Genomic DNA, 21,548 nt, shown 5'->3' with positions numbered 1-21,548 from the left:
GAAGTGTCTTATCAGCTTTTCCATTTCATTTGGAAATCCAGGGGAGTCTGAAGGAAGAGCGAAGAGGCATAGAATCAAAGTACGGCGAAAATTTGGGAAGTTTTGTGATCTGCTGCCGTTAGGCCTCTGCGTCTTAAAACATTTCATACTTCCAAACAATGTCCGCAACTTTATCTCTGCCTTTATACCAAACAGTACCTCATACATAAGCACATTTGATAGTTTTCTTTTATTTAGACAACCCAAATAAAAGGCACATAACATTGCGCATGTTTAAGTAATAATTTGACAAACGTACATTTAAAAAAATGTAGGAATGTTTTATCTTTCTGCTAATCAGAAAGCCTAGCCTCTTATATATACAAAATTATCAATGTTAATGTTCTAATACAAAAGATTTATAAAAAAGGTTCTTATCTTTCACATCTATTGTAACTACCATATCCTTGGAACTAAAAGTTTTGTACAAAGATATACATTCAACTGCTTTTCACAAGGTTCCTGGTGTTTCCAATTAGTTTTTTTTTCCTCTTTTAAAATAAATGAGATGTTCAATTTCACAAGAATAATTCAGGTTGTCACATTATAATTGTTTCAAATTTGGCAAACAGGCTATTATAGTGTATCTACGTAAATGCATAAGAATAAAAAAAAACTACGCTAACATTTCGTAAAAAAAAAAAAAAAAAAAAAACAACTTGGGGGGCCAGGGGGTCAAAAAAAAAAAAAGACATACATGCATATTGCATTTCTCTGTATAAACTGAATCAACTCAAAGAGCTGCAACACTGCTGAGATAACATGGCATTCGTTAAAAAAATAGTTCATGTTCAACAGCTACAGTGTTCAGGGAGGGAGGGAGTTGGGGTGTTCATGCAACGTCAATCTTGTCCCATTTTTTTTTTTTTTTTTTGTAAATGGACACAAAATCGTGTTTTGCAGCAAACTCGCCCAGTTCTCAGGCCACAAGCCTGTGCAAACCGAGACCGAACTTGCCCGAGTATGTAAAACATGTACAGCATTTATGTCATTGTACAGTAAAAGATCGATTCAAATGGACGGCTGCTTAAAACTGGTGCTTGCGGACTTCCTGGTTAGTGTAATTTTGCAAAGCAACAACGCTGCAATCCCAAAATGCTTTAGGGAGTCCAAACAGGAGCTTAGAAAATTCCTAAGATCCAAAGAAATTCTTGATTTGTTGTTTTGTTTTTTTCCTGTGTGTTTCCTGAGTGATCATTCCTTAGTTTAACCGCGGGGCTGTAACAGAGTAATGATAAATAATTATACGAATAAAAACAGTGTAACAAAAGAGTCCGCTAAAAACTACGTCAGCCACCTTTTGCGATGACAATTGCGACCTGAAAAGCTTCACTACAAGTCCAGGATTTACATACTCGGCCACTAGAGGGCCCTCAAGTGCAGGCTGGCTGACCAAAACACTTAAGACTCTGTTTGATCTTTGATAATACTGCTGTTCACCTGCATGTAGCATATGCCTTCAGTGCAAGACTCATTCCATTCTGACTTCATAAAAAATTAAAAACACATAAAAGTAAAAAATAACTTTGTTTTCATATAAATAGAAAAACAAAGTAAAGAAATTTCATAGTCAAGTGAACAGTGTCCAGATGTCCACCTGAATGACAAAAAGCAAAACAAAAACAAAAAAAAATTAAATGCCAACATTAAAAATACATTACTATGTCAACTGTACAAGTTAGTCACTGTACCTCAAGAGCATACTTACTATCTGAGAAGAAAAAGAAATGCTATAACATTGTGAAAAAATAGTCTTCCATGCAAGTGGAAGCAGCTGTCCCTTTTACTAGACTCATTTCCTATAACATTAAATAGTGATTAGCAGGCTATAGTTAAAAAAACAAAACAAAACAAAAAAAAATCAAACAAAAACAAACAAACAAACAAAAAAAAACTACATACAAAGTAACGCCCAGATGCTTCGGGAGAGAGTTTGTAAAAGATCAGAAACAGCAATTCCTGGTTATTGCTTCAGTCCATTTCACGTCTCCCTTTACAAAAGCACGTTTGTATTTTCGTATGAGGGGGTGGGGGGGGGTCCTCAAGCAAACTCGAGGAATCCTCTCCTCCCGTTTGTCATGATACAAATCACAGTTTCATCATTCTAACTGCCTACGCTAAGCCTTCCGGCTGTCTTGATTTCAAGATAAATCCTACTTGAATTCTACTTAACTGTTCTGCGTCACGAGCCAGTCACTAAACATTAGGTGGGACACAGTTAGGACTTTAGGGGGGGAAGGCGGGGGGGATCTCCTACTGGCCTCACAGCTCAAGGAACTGCTGCACTTCAAAGCTGGATGAAGTGGACACCGGTTTGGGGTGAGGGGCGGTGGGGGATGGGGGAGCTGTTAAAGTGAGGACAGGAGTCGCTTTTCACTTCATTTTCCCTTTCTTTCTGGCCAGTTAGATGTTGACGTTCATCTTTTTTTTTTGTTTTGTTTGTTTTTCTACCAAGGTGGGGAAGAAGGCAAGACTTGGGACAGAAAAGGCATGCTATCGACTGGCCTCATTGCGATGTTTAGCGGACCGGCTATATTCATGGGCATGGGGGTGGTTATTGCGACCGGGTGGGCGATATTCATGGGCGCCGTGGCGGGGATGTTCACAGAGGCGATGTTGACGGGCCCGGTGATGGTGACCGGGTGCTGGAGGCTGACTGGGGACGTGATGTTGACCGTGTTGGTGCTAATGTTCATTTGTGCGGCTATGGTGACGGGATTGTTGTTGTTGGCGTTGCCCCGGTTCATCGTCGAGGTGATGGGGGCAGAGACGGTCACGGGTGTCGCTGAGGCCGAGTTGCAGACTTCATTACCTTCAGACGGAAGGAAGAGTTAATTTTGGGCGCAGCAATAACGACGACAACAACAACAAAGTCTTACGGCGTTTGTACAGCTGGAACTTTCCAGCGAACGACCACAATCCCCAAGGTATTTTATTGGGACTGCATGTGGTGGACCAAAAAAAGTAAAAAGAAAAGAAAAGAATAGAAAAAAAAAAGTAGTGCATAATAAGCATAATCATTAATAACTGCAATCAATTTTCTTCAGGAGTCAAATTAAATTAAATTAGAGATTAAATAAAATAGTCATGTTAACTTCATTTGATAATCATAAAGCTGTTATTTGAAGGTTTGAGTGATTTGTTGGAGAACATTAGTGAACAAAGACCATCATGAAAATCAGGGAACATAGAAAACAGGGATAGATGTGAAGCTGTGAACAGTTTAAAGCGGGGTTAAGCACCATTTCATCTATCATCTGAATATAGATATATGAGATATATGTAATAGAGTATGGCATCAGCCGAAATGTTATAAAGAATGCAAGAAAAAAAACAGAAGTATCGTGTATTTTCCAGCCACATTTCATAGCACAATCACGTAACTGTGTTTCTTAGTTATTAAAAGGCTGCCTATATAAAAAAATAGCTTAAGACATCTGATTTTGTATTCTGATAATCTGAAATTATGTCTCTGTAAGAAGTCCATGCTATGACACTTTGCCTTCAGCATGATGCCATTTAAAGCCGTTCTTAGGAGAACTGAGAAGTGGTTCGTCTGATGAGCTAGATGCTGCTGCCGCTAGTCCCATAAATGGTTGCCATGGGAGATTTCTCAAGCGTGCATGAAAAGACGAGAGCAACACTCCAGGTATGTTTTTGGGAAGGGAATAACATTATAACATGACAAAGTTCAAAACTGGTGATTTTCCCCTTTAAGAAAAAGGGTGTTTTGGTTAGACTAGATAACCTTTTAGTCGACACACAAAACACTGTGTTTTTGAAAAATAACAGCACATCGGTCATGAGACTGTGAAAGCAGCATTCTTCACTCAGAGGCCTCTTCAGATTTGTTGCGAGACTGGCTGCTAATGGAGGTTCTCCCTGTCCACAGCATCACCATCCACAAAGACTTAGAAGATACTTGGATGAGTAGAATTTATCTTTGGGACAAAGTAGAGTATTTTGGACCGAATGAATCAACGTCCAGACTAAATCTAGTTGAGAAACTGTGTCAAGATTTGAAAATGGCTGTTTGCATCCTGCCTCCACTCAAAGTGACTGAGTCTGCGCTTTCCTAAAATATTCAGTTTGTATATGTACAAGGGCAAAGACATAGCCCAAAGGACTTACAGCTGTAACTGCACTGAAAAATATTAACGAAAGGGCTAAATAGGGCTACATAAAATCTCAATTTGTTAAAAACAAACAAACAAAAAAAAGCATTAGAAAAACATGCAGGGTTTTCCTTCCACTGCAAAATTATGCGCTAGTCTGTGTTCAAACTAGCGCACTCCAAAATACAGTAAAGTTTAAATATTACATGATATTTAAACTTCATGGTATTTGAAAGCAAAAGCGGTTTTCACTCGTAGTTCAGATGAGTCAGAAGGCGGTTCAGGAAGGACTTGATATCAAATTTGCATACAGATTAATATGCGCAGTAACATGCAGTGATGATTTAGAGTAAAAGATATAGCAGAAATCAAACTCCTTTTTTGTTTCCGATTATTGGTTATATGTTTCTGATGAGTGACGAACCTTTGTTACAGGAGTTAAAGTTGGTTTGTCCGTGGGTCTTCAAATGACTGGTGATGTAGGCTGCACTCAGCATCTTCCCACAGATGCTACAGGTGACCTTGCCTTCATGTCGGATCATGTGGGAGCGGAGTCTGTCTTTGGTGGCGAAAGCGGAGGTACAGGCCTGCAGTCACAGGACAAGTGTGAGTGGGATGAAAAAAAATAACAAAAAAAAACAAACAACAACAAAAAAAACCAAATCTGCTCAAGAAAACCTGGCAGTGATGGCTCTTACCGTTACTTGACATTTAAATGGTCTTTCTGAGGAGTGCACATGCTTCACATGGCAGCTCAAATGGTCTGGCCTAAATAAAACAGACAATAATGATACAAAAATAGACATTTAATTTGTGAATGGTGATGCAGGGAAGCGTCGTGTTTTTTTTATGAGTCATCCATAGTGGGCTGTTTTTAGCTCCCTGCTCCAGTTCAAACGTTTCTTTGCTTTCCAAAATTTTAAGAAAAGAAGAAAAAACTGAAAGATGTTAATTTAATATCCTTGTTTCACTGAGCGATAGTATGCACGACCTAGAAGTCTGAAACGCTACAAAGTGTCCAAATCAGGCCATGAAAGTGTGAACTGCAGGTGAACTTTGTCCAAATAAAACTACAAAATGTTATTCAAAAGCAGAAGCTACGTATGCATGTGTGGTATTGATTTTAAATTAAATCCATCAATATCGGGGCCAGAAACATGTAAATATTTAATGTGACTTTTTTTTTTTTTTTTTAAAGTGTACATGCGTACATTTCTAACTATAACTGCCATGTTAAATAAATAAGAACATAAAAAGCTTCAGGTCGAACTCCACTATGAGCGCAAGTGGACGGATGTGCTCTGTTTGCCTCGATAATGAGGAGATGGGCAGAAAATCCCCAAAATTTCAGTCAATGGCAGTTAATTCTCTGCGACCAATGGCGCGTGAATCAGTTTGACCTACTTTTGAACATGCACCACAATGCGACGGCCTTCTCCTTTTCTTTTCTTCTCCCGATTTCCACTCGCCGCTTTAATTAAGCTGAAATTTGGGTAATATTGCCATTTATTTCCCATGATAGGCGGCAAGCGGGCAAAAAAATGTGACAATATTAGTTTGAGGAAAACTCGTTAGTTCTGATTTCCGCTGGGACTAATTCCCTATTGTTTTTAATCGAGCAGGTTTGTAAATAAGTACTAAAGTGTGAATTTATTTTGCCAGCATATCTAAAAGACATTCGGTGATTGAAAAAATATTTCTGAATGGCTATGTTTAAATCAATACACACAACCACTAGGACGCTCACAGACCCATTGATACCATACTTCACCTACCTAAAAACTGACAAGGTTCACTAGGATAAAATTATTTGCCACTTGACCTTTCTAGTGCTAGCTCTTGGCGCTGGTCCCTCCTATGTCAGAGTGCTAGTCCTAGTGAAACTGTGAGCTGAATCATGTTTAGCAGAACCATTATGGAGCGAGTAAAGGAAGGGCAGCTGCTGCCAAACCGGAAAGCTTCACGCTGCTGGAATGCTTCTTAATACAAATTAAGAGTCAAGTAGAAACTTCTCCGCTGTGCCAGAAACTGGATTTGGATTTTTTTTTCTCTCTCTCTCTCTCTCTCCCTTTTTCATTGCCATCCTATTGACAGGGAGAGAGAGCAGACTCCAGACACTTCATGCCTACATTTCAGGCTGAGTGGCAGTGACTCAGTGGCCTGCTATTCAGTCTCCATTCTCACTTTCCAGTATGCTGATGAGTCCCGAGCCCACGTCACCATGTTGGAGGCATGCCTGAAACTGCCGTATACAGCGCAGCGCTAATGCTAACTTGGCTGAGGTGCACTGCTGATGTTTTTTTTTTTTTTTTTTTTGCTGAAGTCATGTTGCAACAGTCGGTTCACCAATACTGCCTGCTCGAATCGATGCCGGATTATTAAAAACGGCAACAAGTTGCAAATCTCAGGTCACGCCGAGGGCCTTCTGAAGCAAAAATGTTTATTTACGACATATTAAATGTGTTGACCTTAACATTACGCACGGTTCAGTGAATTCCCAGGGGAAAGAGTCTGTGACAAGCTGGCGGGAACTGCAAAGTGACAAGTGACGCCTCCCCCACCTCTCCTTATACTCCACTAGCGCTCTCCCTACTGCGTCTGCTGTAACATGTGGTTGAAGCAGCGTGGCAGGCATTATGAGTGGTAAACTGCTTATCAAAGAAAGCAGAATTAAAACCATGATTAGTACAAATCTACATTTAATGAAGGAAAAAAAAAATCATCCAATTGAATAAAATAAAAGTGAAATAATCAGAGTTCTTTCTAAAGCATAAACTGTTGCTACTGGCAACACAAATCAGCGCTGGGTTTGTAGCAGTGCCTTTAATAAAGCATTGAAGAAAAATCATGCAATTGCAAAGACATATTAGGTAATTGCCCTGTATTAGCTACCATAAATATTCAGTAAAAGCATGACGTTAAACATTTTAGTTTTTAATCTACAACACCTGGTTTTGCACAAGAAATAAGAACATTTGAGGGGAAGAGTTCATCACCCTAAAATAAATATGTATTTTTTTTAAATCTTCTTTGTAATAAACATTACTTTTTAAAAATGTGTTCAGACAAGCCGAGGCTTTTTTTTTTTTTTTCCGAGTCAGGAATGCAACCACCAGAGGGTGAAATGACTTCAGTCTTCCCTCCCATAACAAGAAATTAAATTTCAGACTTCCTTTTTACATTAGCTTTGCTATTTGTTGTTGATTAAAAGCATATGAGGAAACTAAAAAGGAGTTATAAAACTTTCCCCCACCCCACATCACTGAGCCAATTTTCTTCCTGGTTTGGCAGCAAATTGGCTTTCATGCAACCACCTTAAAGTCAGACAACTCTTAATCATCTTTCACTGCCAGAGTTGATTAGAACAGAAGAAGTGGGAGGAAGGAGTTGTCAGACTAAAAGAAAGTCTGCAGCGTTTGTGTCTGGTCCAGACCGACTCTCGGTATAGAATCAAAGCCTTATAACACACAAGTGTAGAAATAATCCAACTAAATAAATAAGAAAACAAGCAGTCTATCGATAAAATATTCCTGATTTGTTGCCGCTTTATTTTTAATGGTCACAGACTGTTATTTTCACACGATGTGCACTTTAACATCTGGATGACATGCTGTCTCAGTGGAACCTCAAAGAATTTTTTTTTTTCTTTTCTTAAACAGATGGTCTGAAAAATGACCAGAATCAGCCAGCTATATGCTTGTCCTTCAAAATTGGCTGCTCATATAATGCAAATCCTACTCCATTTCCTTGATAAGTGAAGGTACCATGCTTAAGCCCCAAAAGGAAGCACTAACACCACTCTTCGGAGTGGAAGCCGTTACGGAGAGATGACTCAGCTTTTTACAATATCAATACAATAGTGCTGTGTTGAAGTTGGGGGATACGCAGCTATTAGACGCTTTGAGAAAGTTTTCTGAAAGTTTATTTAAAGTTAATTTATATAGACACTTAAAGCAAAGAGATAGATGTCCTTGGGTAACAGTGAGGCTAAAAAATCCAAAGTGAAGGGACTCAGTTTATCCATCCGTCATGAAACAGAGGGTTTAAATGTGTTGGCAGTCATTTGGAAATCTCACAGTTAAGTTAAGGATCTATTTTCCATGCCAATGTTGTTGATCAGTAACAGATGCGGGTGAAGGTTTAAAAAGCTCAACTTTTATAATGATTATCCTGTCAAACTGCAGAGCTGTGTAACACCTACTGCTCTTTCACATTCTGGCCCTAAGATAAATGAAAGGGTTGCTTAAAGCTGCACTATACAACCTGTAAAAAAAAAAATTGTTTTTTACACATTTGTTGAAGCTGTCACTGTTGTGACAGTATGACAGGTAATGAGAAAAAACTTAAACTCCCAGTGCTAATTAGAAACAACCAATCAGAAGGGCTGGTCTTGGCGCTGTCCATCACAATGTTATGTGGCGCTACTCATTCTCTTTCCCCAAACCCTTTGTACTCTGATACCACTACAGCTTCATCTTTTAACAGATTTGCTGTCTCATGACATTCTGTGGCAGTTTTAACAAATGCATAAAAAAAACTCTTTACAAAAAGTGATGTACTTTTATATGCAACTATTCCATGAGAATAGAGGAATAAGTCATCAATTTAATACACCTGGCAGTAAATAAGAACTTTCTCCTCAAATATTAGGTAAAAAAGCATGTCAAAAATGTATATCCTTTTCAATGATCAAAATAAAAATCTTTATTGGCATCTTTACCTCCCTCAACAGATTCAAGTTTGGACTACAGCCGTCAGTGATAACATGATATCCAGCAAGCATTTAAATGTTAGTAAAATTTTAATAAACTATTGTATTAAAACATACACGGACGAGGGTTGGGGCCACTGGAAAACAAAATAAAACAATTCTGACTTTTTTCTCAGAATTCTGAGATTAAAGTCAGAATTCTGAGATTATTTTTTTTTCCAGTGGCCCTAATCCTCTTCCGTAAACATACATATGCCAGGGGTTTGAGTAATTTTGTATAAAACTCTAAACTATAATAAATGAGAGGCCTTGTAATTCTTTGTAGTTTCAATTGTTGCGTAATCGGAATGATTTTATTGTATTAGATAAGTTTCCATGAAGCCTCATTCTGCTTCACGGATCCGGCTTTTGAAAAAAAAAAAAAAACTGTTATTCATAGTATGAAACAAAAACTGATAATGAAATGAAAAGATCTGTTACAAAATCTCTTACCGGTGCACTGCTAATACTTTTCTGAATTCATATTTGGAGTTACACTGTTATTCTAATAAAGAAATAAATAAATCAACTATATGTAACATATTTGAACAAAAAAATAAATAAATAAATAAGGCTCCTCTAAATTTATCACTGGGTTAATCTCATCATACATAAAAACTATAAAGGAAAGTCATCGTACCTGGAAAAGCCTTTTCCACACACAGAACACACGTAGGGCTTGTGGACGCCTCCGTCATGAGAGCGAACATGGTAGGTCATTCGATCCTTCCTCTTAAAGCGCTGCTGGCAGATAGGACACTCGAACGGCTTCTCGTCCGAATGGGACAGCTTGTGGCGGTTCAGGTGGTAGACATCTCGGAAGGCCTTGCCGCACATCTCGCAGCCGTGGTTTTTCTTGACGGGCTTGGGGGGCTTCTTGGGGACGTTTTGCTGCTGCACGTTGCCCATCGCGGACGAGGTCATGATGCTGGTGCCCGAGGACACCGAGGTGGTCGCCGTGGAGAGGATCCCCGCTACCGTAGAGATGTAGGAGGAGTTGCCGTTATTCTCCCGTGGCATGGAGGCGATCATGGGTACCATGGTGGGGGCGGTTTGGGCCGTCTTCTTCGGACGCGACACCATCTTGATGCCGGTGTGGCTGGATTCGTGGCGTCTCAGGTGGTAGCTGTCTCGGAAGGCCTTGTTACAGTAACCGCAGACGAAAGGCGTCTTGCCTTTGTGTTCCTTCTTTATCACGGGCACCGGGGGCCGCTGACCTCCTCCGCTGGCCACATTGTCTTTCAGGAGTTCAGCAGCACTGACGGGGGGTTTCTGGTCTATCTGGATAGGCAGGACAGGCTTCTGGTCAACTTGCTCTGCTCCAGCATTGAGAAGTGGCAGCAGGCTATTCTGGGCCACCTGGTGCTGGTGGTGGAGGGCTTCATTGGCCTGCTAAAGACACAAAACACACACGTTTTGGTGAAATGCCAGACATTTGGAGGTAAACAATTCAAAAAGCGTTCCGTGCCGTTTGACACACAACAGCAGCAGGGCGTAGTGCAATTTCAGAGCATCTAGCCCTCCTCCACGTACGCAGAAGAAAAAGCAAGTTGTTGCCGACAGCTGTTTCACCACTGGAAGCTGCCACTGAAGAACCATGAATCAACTTTGACAACTCAATGAAAAGCATTAGGAAGATTTAACAGAATACAAAGTGGGCACCGGGGTCCGTCATTAACGAGGCCGACGCGGCGCGCAACTGATGCGAAAACAATCCAAATATACTGGATGAAAAATGATCCCATCACGACGGTGCTGATTCATCATGTGACTGCAAAGCAAGCATACCAAATTAGAGGCATAGCAGAGTCCAGCTTAGCTGCCAAGAAGGCTCATGAAGAGCAGGACATTAGCCGCGCCGCAGAGCTCGGTTAAGAGGAGAAGAAAGGCGAAAAGAGAAAAAGGAAAAAAAAATAAATTGGATTTAGCAAGGCAGAAAACAGCTCGACACACAAAAATACAGGTCACCAAACTTGATAGGATGATAAAATACACAGTTACATATTTGTTTGTTCTGTCTGTGGCCTGGTGCACCATTTTTTTTTCCAGGGTTTTGCAGGTGCAAGCCAGTGTGGATGACTGCCAAAACATAGATGGGGGGGTGGAATAGGTGAGAACAATGAGCAGTAGCTAACAACAAGTTGTGTGGCTGCAATTCAAAAATTCAAGTCATTATATATCCTGACTTAGTAATAAAATAATTTATGCTTCTTTGTATAGCTGCGTGAGACATAAAAATATTGCGCAAACTGAAATGAACTGATGCATTTTGTTTGGGTTTACGGCAGAGCAGCAACGAATATCAACGGTTGTGCCACCCAGTCTACAAACTAAAATCAGGTGCCTTATATCTTGGTTTTGGAAAAGACATGAGGCAAAAACAAAACTTTATAGCCACCCCCAAAAGTATAGAATCTCAAACGTCCTAATCGGAGCTTGTGCTTAATTATTAAAACTGGCCGTCAAACTGCACATGGTGATTCAGCTCTTTGTCGTTCTAGATGTTTAAGCCTCGAAAATAATATAAAATTAGTCACCCGCAGAGTGTAGAATTAGCACAACTCAAGGCTGTTTGGACAGAGCTTTGCTCAATTTTCCTAAAATGACTACCAAAGTTTGAAATCTAATGAACACAAAGATGGCTTTGGGATGAAAAGAAGTTTATAGTTTAGTCGAAGAATGACAGTGAAGTCGATTCATTTCGAGGTTCTGTGAAACGTTACTGACAATCAATTCAATGGTATAAAAAAGAAATTGCAGTATTCTGATACAAGTACAGAAAAACAAAAATATTTGATGTTTTAATAAGTAAGAGCAATTAAGGAGAAGGTGCAGCCAATACAGCAGCTCAGTTGCCTAAAAAAAGTGGCTTTCATTTTGATAACTGTGATGCACTTATACTGTGTAAGTATTAACTTTGCGGTGTATTGCTACAGGCTGACTGACGATAAGTATACCAATATTTTAAAGCAATTCTTTCAAAAATATTTAATGTTTTCTGTCATACATTTCCAAGCATCAGATTGAAGCTTGTTGCTCTACAAAGAACAAATTGGCAAAATTGATTCCCTCCTTGGAACACCTTTAATCAAACTTTTACTCGATATTGATACTTCAGTCTGTGTATTAAAATAAATATAAAGAATAACTTGGAAATATGATATCACACGAAATTTTGCTGGACGATATATTTTCCCAGTAGTTATTGCGATAAATGATAATATTGTTGATTTGAGACCATTTTCAAGTAATATAATAGTAATGGCATCGTAATGCAAGAACACATTCTGAAAGATCAATAAGCTTTAAATTCTAATGAACTTTTTACACTGGAACTGGAAGACATTTGAAATATTCAGCATAAATAAAACAACAAATAAAATGACTTATGTAGTCTCTATAAACAAAATTGTCCCTTCAGAAAAAAAAGGGGCTAATTGAGAGCAAAGCACCAGACTGAAAACTTTTGTCATCCAGTTTTTGGTAGAAAGAGAGAAAAGAGAAAATCTATAAATTATGCAAATGAAAATTATTGAGCTGGTTTTCATTTATCATCCAATTAACTGACTTATTGCTTATTGTGACAGGCCTATGTATAAACAAAATAATTTTGTTTCAGTCAGAGTAAATCTTGCTTTTCTGCTTGAAATAATTAAATTACACTCGACGTTAAATAGTCTCGATTAATTTTGTTTTCTAAATATTGTTTACATAAGGTTATCTGATCACGAACGTTTTGCTGGTTGAAAATATACATACACAAAATAATTTAAATATTAAAAAAAAAGGAAAATAATTTTTAAAAAGTTGCTTGTATTGAAGTATACCAGCAACTTTGTATACTTCTGATATGTATAACTTACATATCAGACTCACATAAACGCAAGGATGCCTAGTAATACGGCTTCAAAGGAAAGGTGAACCAATAAAATATAACCAAGAGATTTTAGAAATTGTATCGGCGTTGTTCAAACCAAAAAGTTACTTACAAAACATTTGTTTTACACTTGTACACTGAGATAACCCTTAAGTGGAAAGCTCCTACAAATAAAAATAACTTCTTTTAAAGCAAACCAAGTACTTGTAAAAAATAAATAACTATGCATAATATGCATCATTTACTTAACACACTCAGCAGAAAGTCAAGAAAACCACCTTGTCAACCACCAGCAAGAGATGGCAAGTTAACATACTTGACCTTTCCCTTTAAGGTCCAATCATCCATCCAAGAAGGCCAGCCAAGACAGGAGTGGCAAAAGAGGAGACGGGACGGAAAAAAGAAAAATGAACCACACAATGTCCTCCTTATGTCATCTAGCCCATTGTGATAGACACAAATCTGAGCAGTGATGCACTCGGCCTCAGCGGGGGATCTTTGTATGCTCATCTTCATTGATTTGGCTCATCTATTCATGAGACAGAGACATTGTTTATCCACACAGCACTCGGCTGAACTAGCCGTCATTCCCTCATGCGCACTGGGACCTGGGAACTCATAGAGCATGCCACCACCCATTTGTCTGAGCACCTGCTTACACTTGCCACCTTCCAGGATTAGTCATCATCATGCCAATGCAACCCCGTCGGCTGGCACACCAGGGGTGGTGTGTGTGTGTGTGTGTGTTTGTGTGTGTGAAGGGGCTGGTGAGGGGGGTGGGAGGGATACCAGTCGGGAAACCTCTTTGTGAAGCTTATGCCACTGCAAACAGCCTGGCCTGTACACAGAGGTGCAGGGCCCTGTAAAGCTGCTGTGCCTTCATGCAGCTCTGACCATTTTGACACAAATGTGCTCCGACAACTGGGGCTGCTCCCTCATAAATAACATCAAAATGGAGGGAGTGTCCTGATGGCTTCGTGGGCCACTGTAGACTTGAATTGAGCTCATGGTCTGATTATGCACCGCCTTTCCTCAATCTTTTGTGCCGCACTCTACAGCTGCTTGGCCAATTGTTAGAATAAAGCAAATACTAAACCAGAAGTTGTGCAGGAAAAACTAAGAAATCAAACGAGAAGAAGAAGAAGAAGAAAAAAAAAAGTAGATATGATTACATGATCGGTCTTTAAAGTTTTCCGGACTGCGGATTAAAAAGAAATGAAAAATGTTTGCCGAGTAAAACGGAAATTGTTTGAACGAGTTTGTTTTGTGAGTTTTTGTTCCACTGTTGCAGAACTATTGTGCTGCCGTCTTAGAAAGAACTCACAAAAATTGCCTGAAGCTGAATGGGATTATTAATGGTAAAATTAACATTATATAGTAAAAATGACAAAATCTCTTGTTATACGTTTTATAAAGTCAATGTAAGTTCTTGGAAAACAGAACTTTCTATATGTCGTCGATCCTCTTTTGCCATGTAAACCTGGCTAAACTTTGGAGGCGCCAGGCGCTGATGATGTAACTTGCAGCGTGTGCTATAAGCGAGGAAGTATTTTTAGGGGATACCTGATATATTCAGTTGGGGTTTGCACTGCATCATAGAGCAGGGTGATTTGAGCAATGCTTAGTTATCTCACTGCGTCATTTAACTCAAATAGAGAAGGACCTCCTCTGACAAGGCTGACAAAACTACCAAAGTACAACTAAAGTTTTAAATATTAGCACCTTTAGAATGACAATAAGTTAGTTTTCAAAATCTTTTCATGTTAATACATTGGATTTTGTGTAATCCAATTTATTAACAGCACATATTCACTATATAAAGCATAAAATTCATAAGTATGTTTTTTTTGTTGCTTTATTGCTATTCATTAAAATAGCAAAAACAATTCTCATCACAATAGGCAGTTAAAAAGATTATGAAACTATATGCCAACTTGCAAACAAACAAACAATCTATACGTTGTAAAAACTCGAGACTTTTGAAGAAAAGCCAAAGAAACTAGAAGGTGGCCATAAACAACAGCAACAAGTGAACGGACATTGTAATGCTGATGTCAAGCACAGCTGGACATGAAAATTTGTCATTACTTAAAAAGAAGGCGAGTAAGAGATTAAAGTCCAACATGTACTTGATGTGCTATATAACAATCTGGGGGTCATGGTATGCAATTTATTTTCTGAAATATTTTGACAGCAAAGATATTCACAGCTTATAGCTGACTGAAATATTTTTTTTTTCATTGAAAATGTATAAAAACATGTATTTAAAATAGCTTAAAATATACATATATATATAAATAAAAATAATGAAGCTTAATTTTCGTACTAATTACAGCTTTTGGTTTTTTTTTTAATGCTTTTTGTAAGGGAGCTAGGCTTTGAGGAAGGATTTCATTGGCTGCAGCCTGAGTGCAGGAGGAGTCATTAAAACATGCTTTAAGAGGTTTTCAAACTTGCAGCGACCAGCTAGCACACAAAATTAGCATTTCGGCAAACAAATCAATGCCTGTCTTTCCCCCCCATTGATGTCTGAAAGTTAGTACATAACACAAAACGTAACAAGCTGGATGGCAGATAACTGAAACAAAGCGCAAATATAACTGGTCATAAAATGCCAAAAAGCCACTTGTAGAATTTTTAAATAAAAAACTTGATTCTACTAGAACTTCTTTTGACCACATAATATAGTCTGCAGGATATACAAGGTATTAAGGTTTCTGCAAGTGGAATAATTAAATTCTAAGATTTTTATAGCAGTTATTAGATTTAAAAGAGATAATTTCCTAGAAATGTATAACTTAGTTTAGAAATTATATTAACTAAAGTAATTAGAATATTGTTCACTCAAGTAAATGCCTTTCAACTGTGGTCTGTAAGTTCAGTGCTTTTATTTACACCAAGGTTATTTATATACAACCAATTTTTACTGCATAAAGTAAACTTTATAAAAGTTACTTATAACTAGTTTTTAGACAACTTATAACCTTGTCTTCAAGATATACATCATTAAATAAACACAAATTGGTTAAGTAAATGATGGACTTTGTGGTCAATGAAGCCACAAAAGTTATTTTACAAATAAAAAATATATATTCACTGAAGGAAAAAAAGACAAGTGTAAATAGGACCTACTATGGGAAATTTTTTGTGTGTATTATACTTTTAAATAAGTGTCAACATTTTTAATTCAAATATTTTCAACTGGCAAAATACAGTAATACCTATGCTCGAAAGGTTCATTAGTATAAGTTAAGTTGCTAAACAGCAGCAGTGCTTTCTGAATATTTTTATTTATTTATTTTTTTCTTAGTATTATTGATTGGTTAAAGTTCAAAAACAGAGTTTAATCAGTCTATACACAGCAAGAACTTACTAAAACGGTTCTAGTTTGGGAATCAAACTTGAGCAGGTGTACTTTTAAAATTACCTTTACACAGTAAACAAAAGCAACAACACAAAAACGTATAAAATACAGCCCAGTATTTCTGACAAATTCAAAATCCTAAATTTTTTCCATGTTGTATTTCTAAGGAAGCTTAATTCTTTAACTCATAGCCAAGTCATAAAATTCTTAATAAAACTTTATAACACTCAATTTAAGAATGGCGTTTTTATGCACAGTGAAAAGACAGCGAAATTACTCAAACTGAAAATTTTTACTTAACTTTTTGGGAGAAATGAACATTTTAAATAGCGATGATCCTTGCTAATTTTCCAGCCTGCTTCTTGCTGTTAGCTAGTGCATTGCATAGTTTGAATTCCTTTCCACAAAGCTCATCTGAATAAATAGCTAATTAATGTGCAAAAAACTAGGCATCGCTGGTTTTCAAATTATGTACCGTTCGTTCCTCCAAGCTCATTACTGCAGCCTCGCCCAGATTTAGCCAAATTAGCTTGCGAGTGTAATGAAGGCAGCCTAAACATCGTTAGCTTCTCGGCTAGTTACTGCGAACCGGCTAAAGCAAGCGGAAAGTTGACCGCGGACTTGGGAATTGCCGTTAGTAAATCTCAGTGGCGGCTAACCTACGGTCTGCTAACATCATCCGCGTGAATAACGTACAAATGTTCAGTTTACTACACATGCTGCACAAAAAATGTTCGCCGACGTTTTATCTCTTTATTCTACGGCGTCCGATCAAAGCCTTCAGTCAAAGGGGGAAAAAAAAAAACAGGTCTGTCTCGATTGTAACGGTGCAGTGTCGTCTCCAGCTTTACTTCAAGTGATACCGCATGTTTTGCTGGCTTCGACCAGCCAAACAAACTTACCAAAATTCACTTTCCCACTCGAAGTATTTCGCATCCACAATCTAAAATTACACACAGGCCGTTTTTTTCCACATTGGAACTGGGGAGATTTGATTTTTTTTTGTTCTAGCGTCATTCCCAAGCCTCACAGCTGGAAGCCTGGATTCATAAACCATTGTTTTGCTTCGTTACTTGTTCTTCGTGCTACTCGTTCAAATATATAAAACGAACTTGCTGCTAAGCTAACGGGTGCGTAAAATGTTTGCGGTTGTTTCGCGAACTCTCCCGGTTTCCCTCCCAAAAAAGAGCCAACTTACTTGGAAGAGAAACGTACTCCAGCTCGGCTCCATTTCCACACTTACTGATTCTGTAGGAAAGCTAGTAGAAGCCTACAACAAAGCAAGCAAACATGGCAGCTGAAACAACTTCCGCTAACCTCCAGGGCTGAACCACTTTTCGTACTATTTGGCGGGGAGTGTAAAATTTGCTGTTTCAAACACACTTGGTGTTATTGTGTGTGAGACCGAGACGTTATAATCAATTAAAGAAATAATAGCATCTGAAAACATAAGTCAAAAATGCACTTACAATAAATTTCTTGAATCCTGGCGTCCCATTTCAGACGTAATCTTGTCTAGTTGGATTCAGAACACCCCTCCGGATGGTTGTTTTTTTTACTGATGCTTTGAGGAGCATTTGTTATATTAGATTGTCGCATGTGGCTCGGGAATGGCTGAGTCTCTGTTAACATGTCACTCTTCTTTTTAAACGAAATTAGGAAAAAAAAAAAAGAAGTCGCGACTTGGTTCGACTCATAAACACGTATATACTCTATCCGACCTTTATATCATGAATAACAGTTTCACTGCGAAGACATGTCAGCTATAGGTGTTGAAATTTAGTTTTGATTTGGGATATGACTGAATGAAAACGACTGAAAACTCCAGGCTTAGAAACTCTTATTGATCGGAAACTTTTGGGATTAAATAAAATGTAACGAATGCTTCAAATATGTCCTTAATGCAGAAACTGTTCATTTTTGTCGGGAGAAAAAACTTTCAAAAAGTCATAAGCTCAAGTCCTTGTTAAAAAATACTATAGTGTTAGAACTGAATTGATTAGAAATATCCTTTATTGTTCCACATTAGAGAAATTAAGATTTCATTGCAAGTTGAGTATGAATATTCACATTGAAACCAAGGTAGAGTATAAGATACTGTGCACATAAAGACAGCTTTACAACTTAAGAATGATACTTAGCTATTAAAACATATTCACTTTAGTTGTACCAGCACAAGTATATGCTTATTTCTGTGATGTCACTACCGATATTTCAAAACAATTTTTTTTTCTCCATGTGCATTTGGACTTTAAAAAATGTTTATCCCCGTTAAGTCATCAGAAATTTAAATATTTATCAATTCCATCTGTGTTTAGATTTGTTATGTGACAAAATATGTGAGACAACGCTAATAAGGCACAAGAAACAATTACATCAGCAGTGCCAGTTCACAGTGATTGCAGAATTTGGTGCCTATCTGGCCAAATGAAATTTTCTCCCTTGGTGATTTTGTCATTATTGTAAACATGACACAGAAAAAATCCAACCAAACAGAAATAGCAACATCCACTTCTGACAAAAAAAGAGAATAAAATAAAACACAATCTTTTAAGCTCGAAATCAAGAAACTATTTGTTTACTTTCTTTGTCAGTACATTATTGATTTCTGATGAGAACATTCAATTATCAAAACATGCAATTGGTAGCGAGTAAAAATTATTTAAAATGGGTGCATCTCTAAAAATCAGGACATCACTGAAAACTTTTTTTGATGATTAGATTTTTTTTTTGTACATTGATATTCACCCCCACTCCTCAAGCAAATACTCATAAGGCATCAGAAATAACATTCAATCTGTCACAAACATAAAGACACTGGACTTATGTGGTGCCATTGTGAAAGGAGTCTACACTGCTTTCTGTTTTGTGGACATCTGACCAGAGTGTGGCATGTCTCCAGCCTACATACCAGAGGTTTTTGAAGAGATGAAAGACACTGATCACATTCTGTTAAGATCTGGAACAAAGACAGCAATATGGTACTCCAGTGATGCTTTGATTGCACCTCATGGGAGGCTTATAAGTGGCCAGGCTTAAACAAACAAGCTGATGTGATGTTGGACTGTATCAGGCATGGCAATGACTTGTTCTTCTACACATCTAAGATTTATCCCAATATAACAAGCTTTAAGTATCAAAATAAATAAATAAATAAATAAATAAAAGGAAATTGGCTGGTCAACTCACAATTTGAGAACTGCAAAGATAAATGAAAAGTGTTTTTGGACTGACTGCTGCAGGCATTTGGATGTTGCTGATTTTTCTCTAGTACTTGTTATATTTGCATGTTGTTTCTGGTGACTATTTCAGTTAGGTGTATAGGGTGAGCTGAATGCTTTATTGGTATTAAAAAATATATATATTTGTTTTGTTTTAGACCACCTTTCTTTCTGCATTCTAGCTGTATAAGAAACCTTAATGTTGCCAAGTAGAATTTAGTGACAGCTGGGAGTTTTGTTTTGGTGTAATCTTATAAAAGTTATGCTACAGAATATTGTATTGTACACACAAATATTCTGCATGTGTTCAGGTATGAAACAAGGCTGGAGTTGTTTGGATTTAATACCAACCAGACTATGCCAGAAATTTTCAATATCGATATGCCCCCAGATTCAATACAAACAATGTATGTTAACACCAATTTTTAAAACTTTTTCAAGTTTTTTGCCTCCACAGCAAAGAAAAAAAAAGAGAGAAAAAGAAGCAAAGGCTTTTTCTTGTAACAATGATAGTTTCCTGTTTTCTGAAGGGAAGGAAAGTTTTATTGCAGCCAAGATAAATGTGCAAACGTTGGAATGTACATAAATGGGAAGAGTTGTTTACTCTTTGCATAAAATTTGATGCCAAATATCTTCATAAAACGTACAGGAACAAGTTGTTTTGAGACTATGATGACTAAAACAAGGCTTTTTCACTCTGCTTGATCTTTTTCCCAATTAATCTTTTCAACTCACAAAGTGTCTTGCAAAACCATTCCTATCCTTAAAATATAGATATTTAGATTTTGTTACCTTTTGACCACAACCTTCTACTGTCTTTTTGGTGGTTTTATGTGATAAACTAACTCAAAGCACTGCAAAACCTTGAGGTAAACCTAAAAGGATGCAGTGATTTGTATCAAGCCCTCTAAGACAATCCCCTGTAGAACCACCTTGCTCTGTTCAAAACCCATTTATTCCGGGTTTGTGTTTACAGCTGTCATCCTCCTGGAATGTGACTCTTTGCCTCACTCTCAAAACTTTTGCCCCCCTCTAAGAACTTTTTTTTTTTCAGGATTCCCATCCATTTGGTTTGATCAACTACCTATAAACTCTGAACGCCTTTCTACTTACTGTTGAAGAAGAGCATTCCAGCATCATGATGCTGCCAGCACCAGGTTTCACAGTTGGAATTCTGCGTTGTGCTTTTTGTTTTGCTCTACATATAGTGTATTGCCCTTAAAGTTTAATTTTACAGCAGCTTAACATTCCTGGAGTAATTTCACAAAAGTGAAAGACGTTTCTCCAGAAAACTTCATAGAAACCTTCCTGCCATTAAACATAAATACTATGGTTATTGTTCATATTAAACTCAAAGGATTGGATAGGTACCTTTAATAAGACCATTAAAAAACACCCAAGCTCATGCTGGACCTGTAAAATCAAGATGAATCTGCATTATGCACTCTCTTTCCAGCGCATTCTTTGAACTCTCTGCTCATCAGTGAATGGCTGTTCAGTGAAGGTACCCCCATTGTACATTTCAATCTTTGTCCCACTGTACATTGAAAGCCATTATTCACATACAGTGCAATGAGCGTTTGAGTCAGAGTAAGAGAATATGTGTGGTCAGCCCATTCTCTCCATTTTCTGCTCAAAAGACACGATAACATCCAGCAACAGGCTCCATAATGAAAATAAAGCTATGCGTGTCGTGTCCTCTGATATTTATCCTCCTCTGAATATAAAAGCCTCGGACACTCCAAAGGTAAGCTCTTTCCAAAAAATAAAAAAATAAATATATACACATATAATAATATGTTAAATTGAGCTGGAGATATTATATATTTTTGGCCTGTTTTAATTTTACCTTTGTAACTTATTGATTAATTTCAATTAACCACTAGGTGTTTAATTAATATGAAAAATATTTAGAATTTTATGATCATCTAACTCATTATTCTTCCACATTTGTGAAAATGAGAAATTGAAGATAATTGAAATTATGCAAAAGTGGAGGTCACTGGTCTTTTAAAAGAGATATTTTGTTTAAAAAAAAGTGTCTGATAATAATATACATCTTAATTATAATTTTGTCTTCATAAAATGCTGATTGTGGAAAATTGTGAAGAAAATTACGCCGGAGTAATTGTTGACAAATGTTTCAGCTTCTGATCCACCCAAAATAAATAAATAAATAAAT

At 37.5% G+C, this 21,548-nt stretch overlaps 1 protein-coding gene across 1 annotated transcript; it reads right to left on the bottom strand.

Annotated features, from left to right (window-relative positions):
• Positions 1 to 210: 210 nt before the first annotated feature.
• vezf1a (vascular endothelial zinc finger 1a) lies at positions 211 to 17,483 on the bottom strand. The gene is made up of 5 exons (XM_007545929.2): positions 17,344 to 17,483; positions 9,545 to 10,296; positions 4,853 to 4,922; positions 4,579 to 4,741; positions 211 to 2,851 (listed from the first exon to the last, which is right to left on the bottom strand). The coding sequence occupies exons 1-5, from the start codon at positions 17,374 to 17,376 to the stop codon at positions 2,487 to 2,489; spliced, it is 1,383 nt and encodes a 460-aa protein (XP_007545991.1). The 5' UTR covers positions 17,377 to 17,483; the 3' UTR covers positions 211 to 2,486.
• Positions 17,484 to 21,548: the final 4,065 nt, after the last annotated feature.

Source organism: Poecilia formosa, unplaced genomic scaffold, assembly GCF_000485575.1.
Source record: "Poecilia formosa unplaced genomic scaffold, Poecilia_formosa-5.1.2 Scaffold14, whole genome shotgun sequence".
Classification (NCBI taxonomy): Eukaryota; Metazoa; Chordata; class Actinopteri; order Cyprinodontiformes; family Poeciliidae; genus Poecilia; species Poecilia formosa.
The sequence above is the reverse complement of the archived record's forward strand: the minus strand, read 5'-3'. Positions and strand labels throughout refer to the sequence as shown.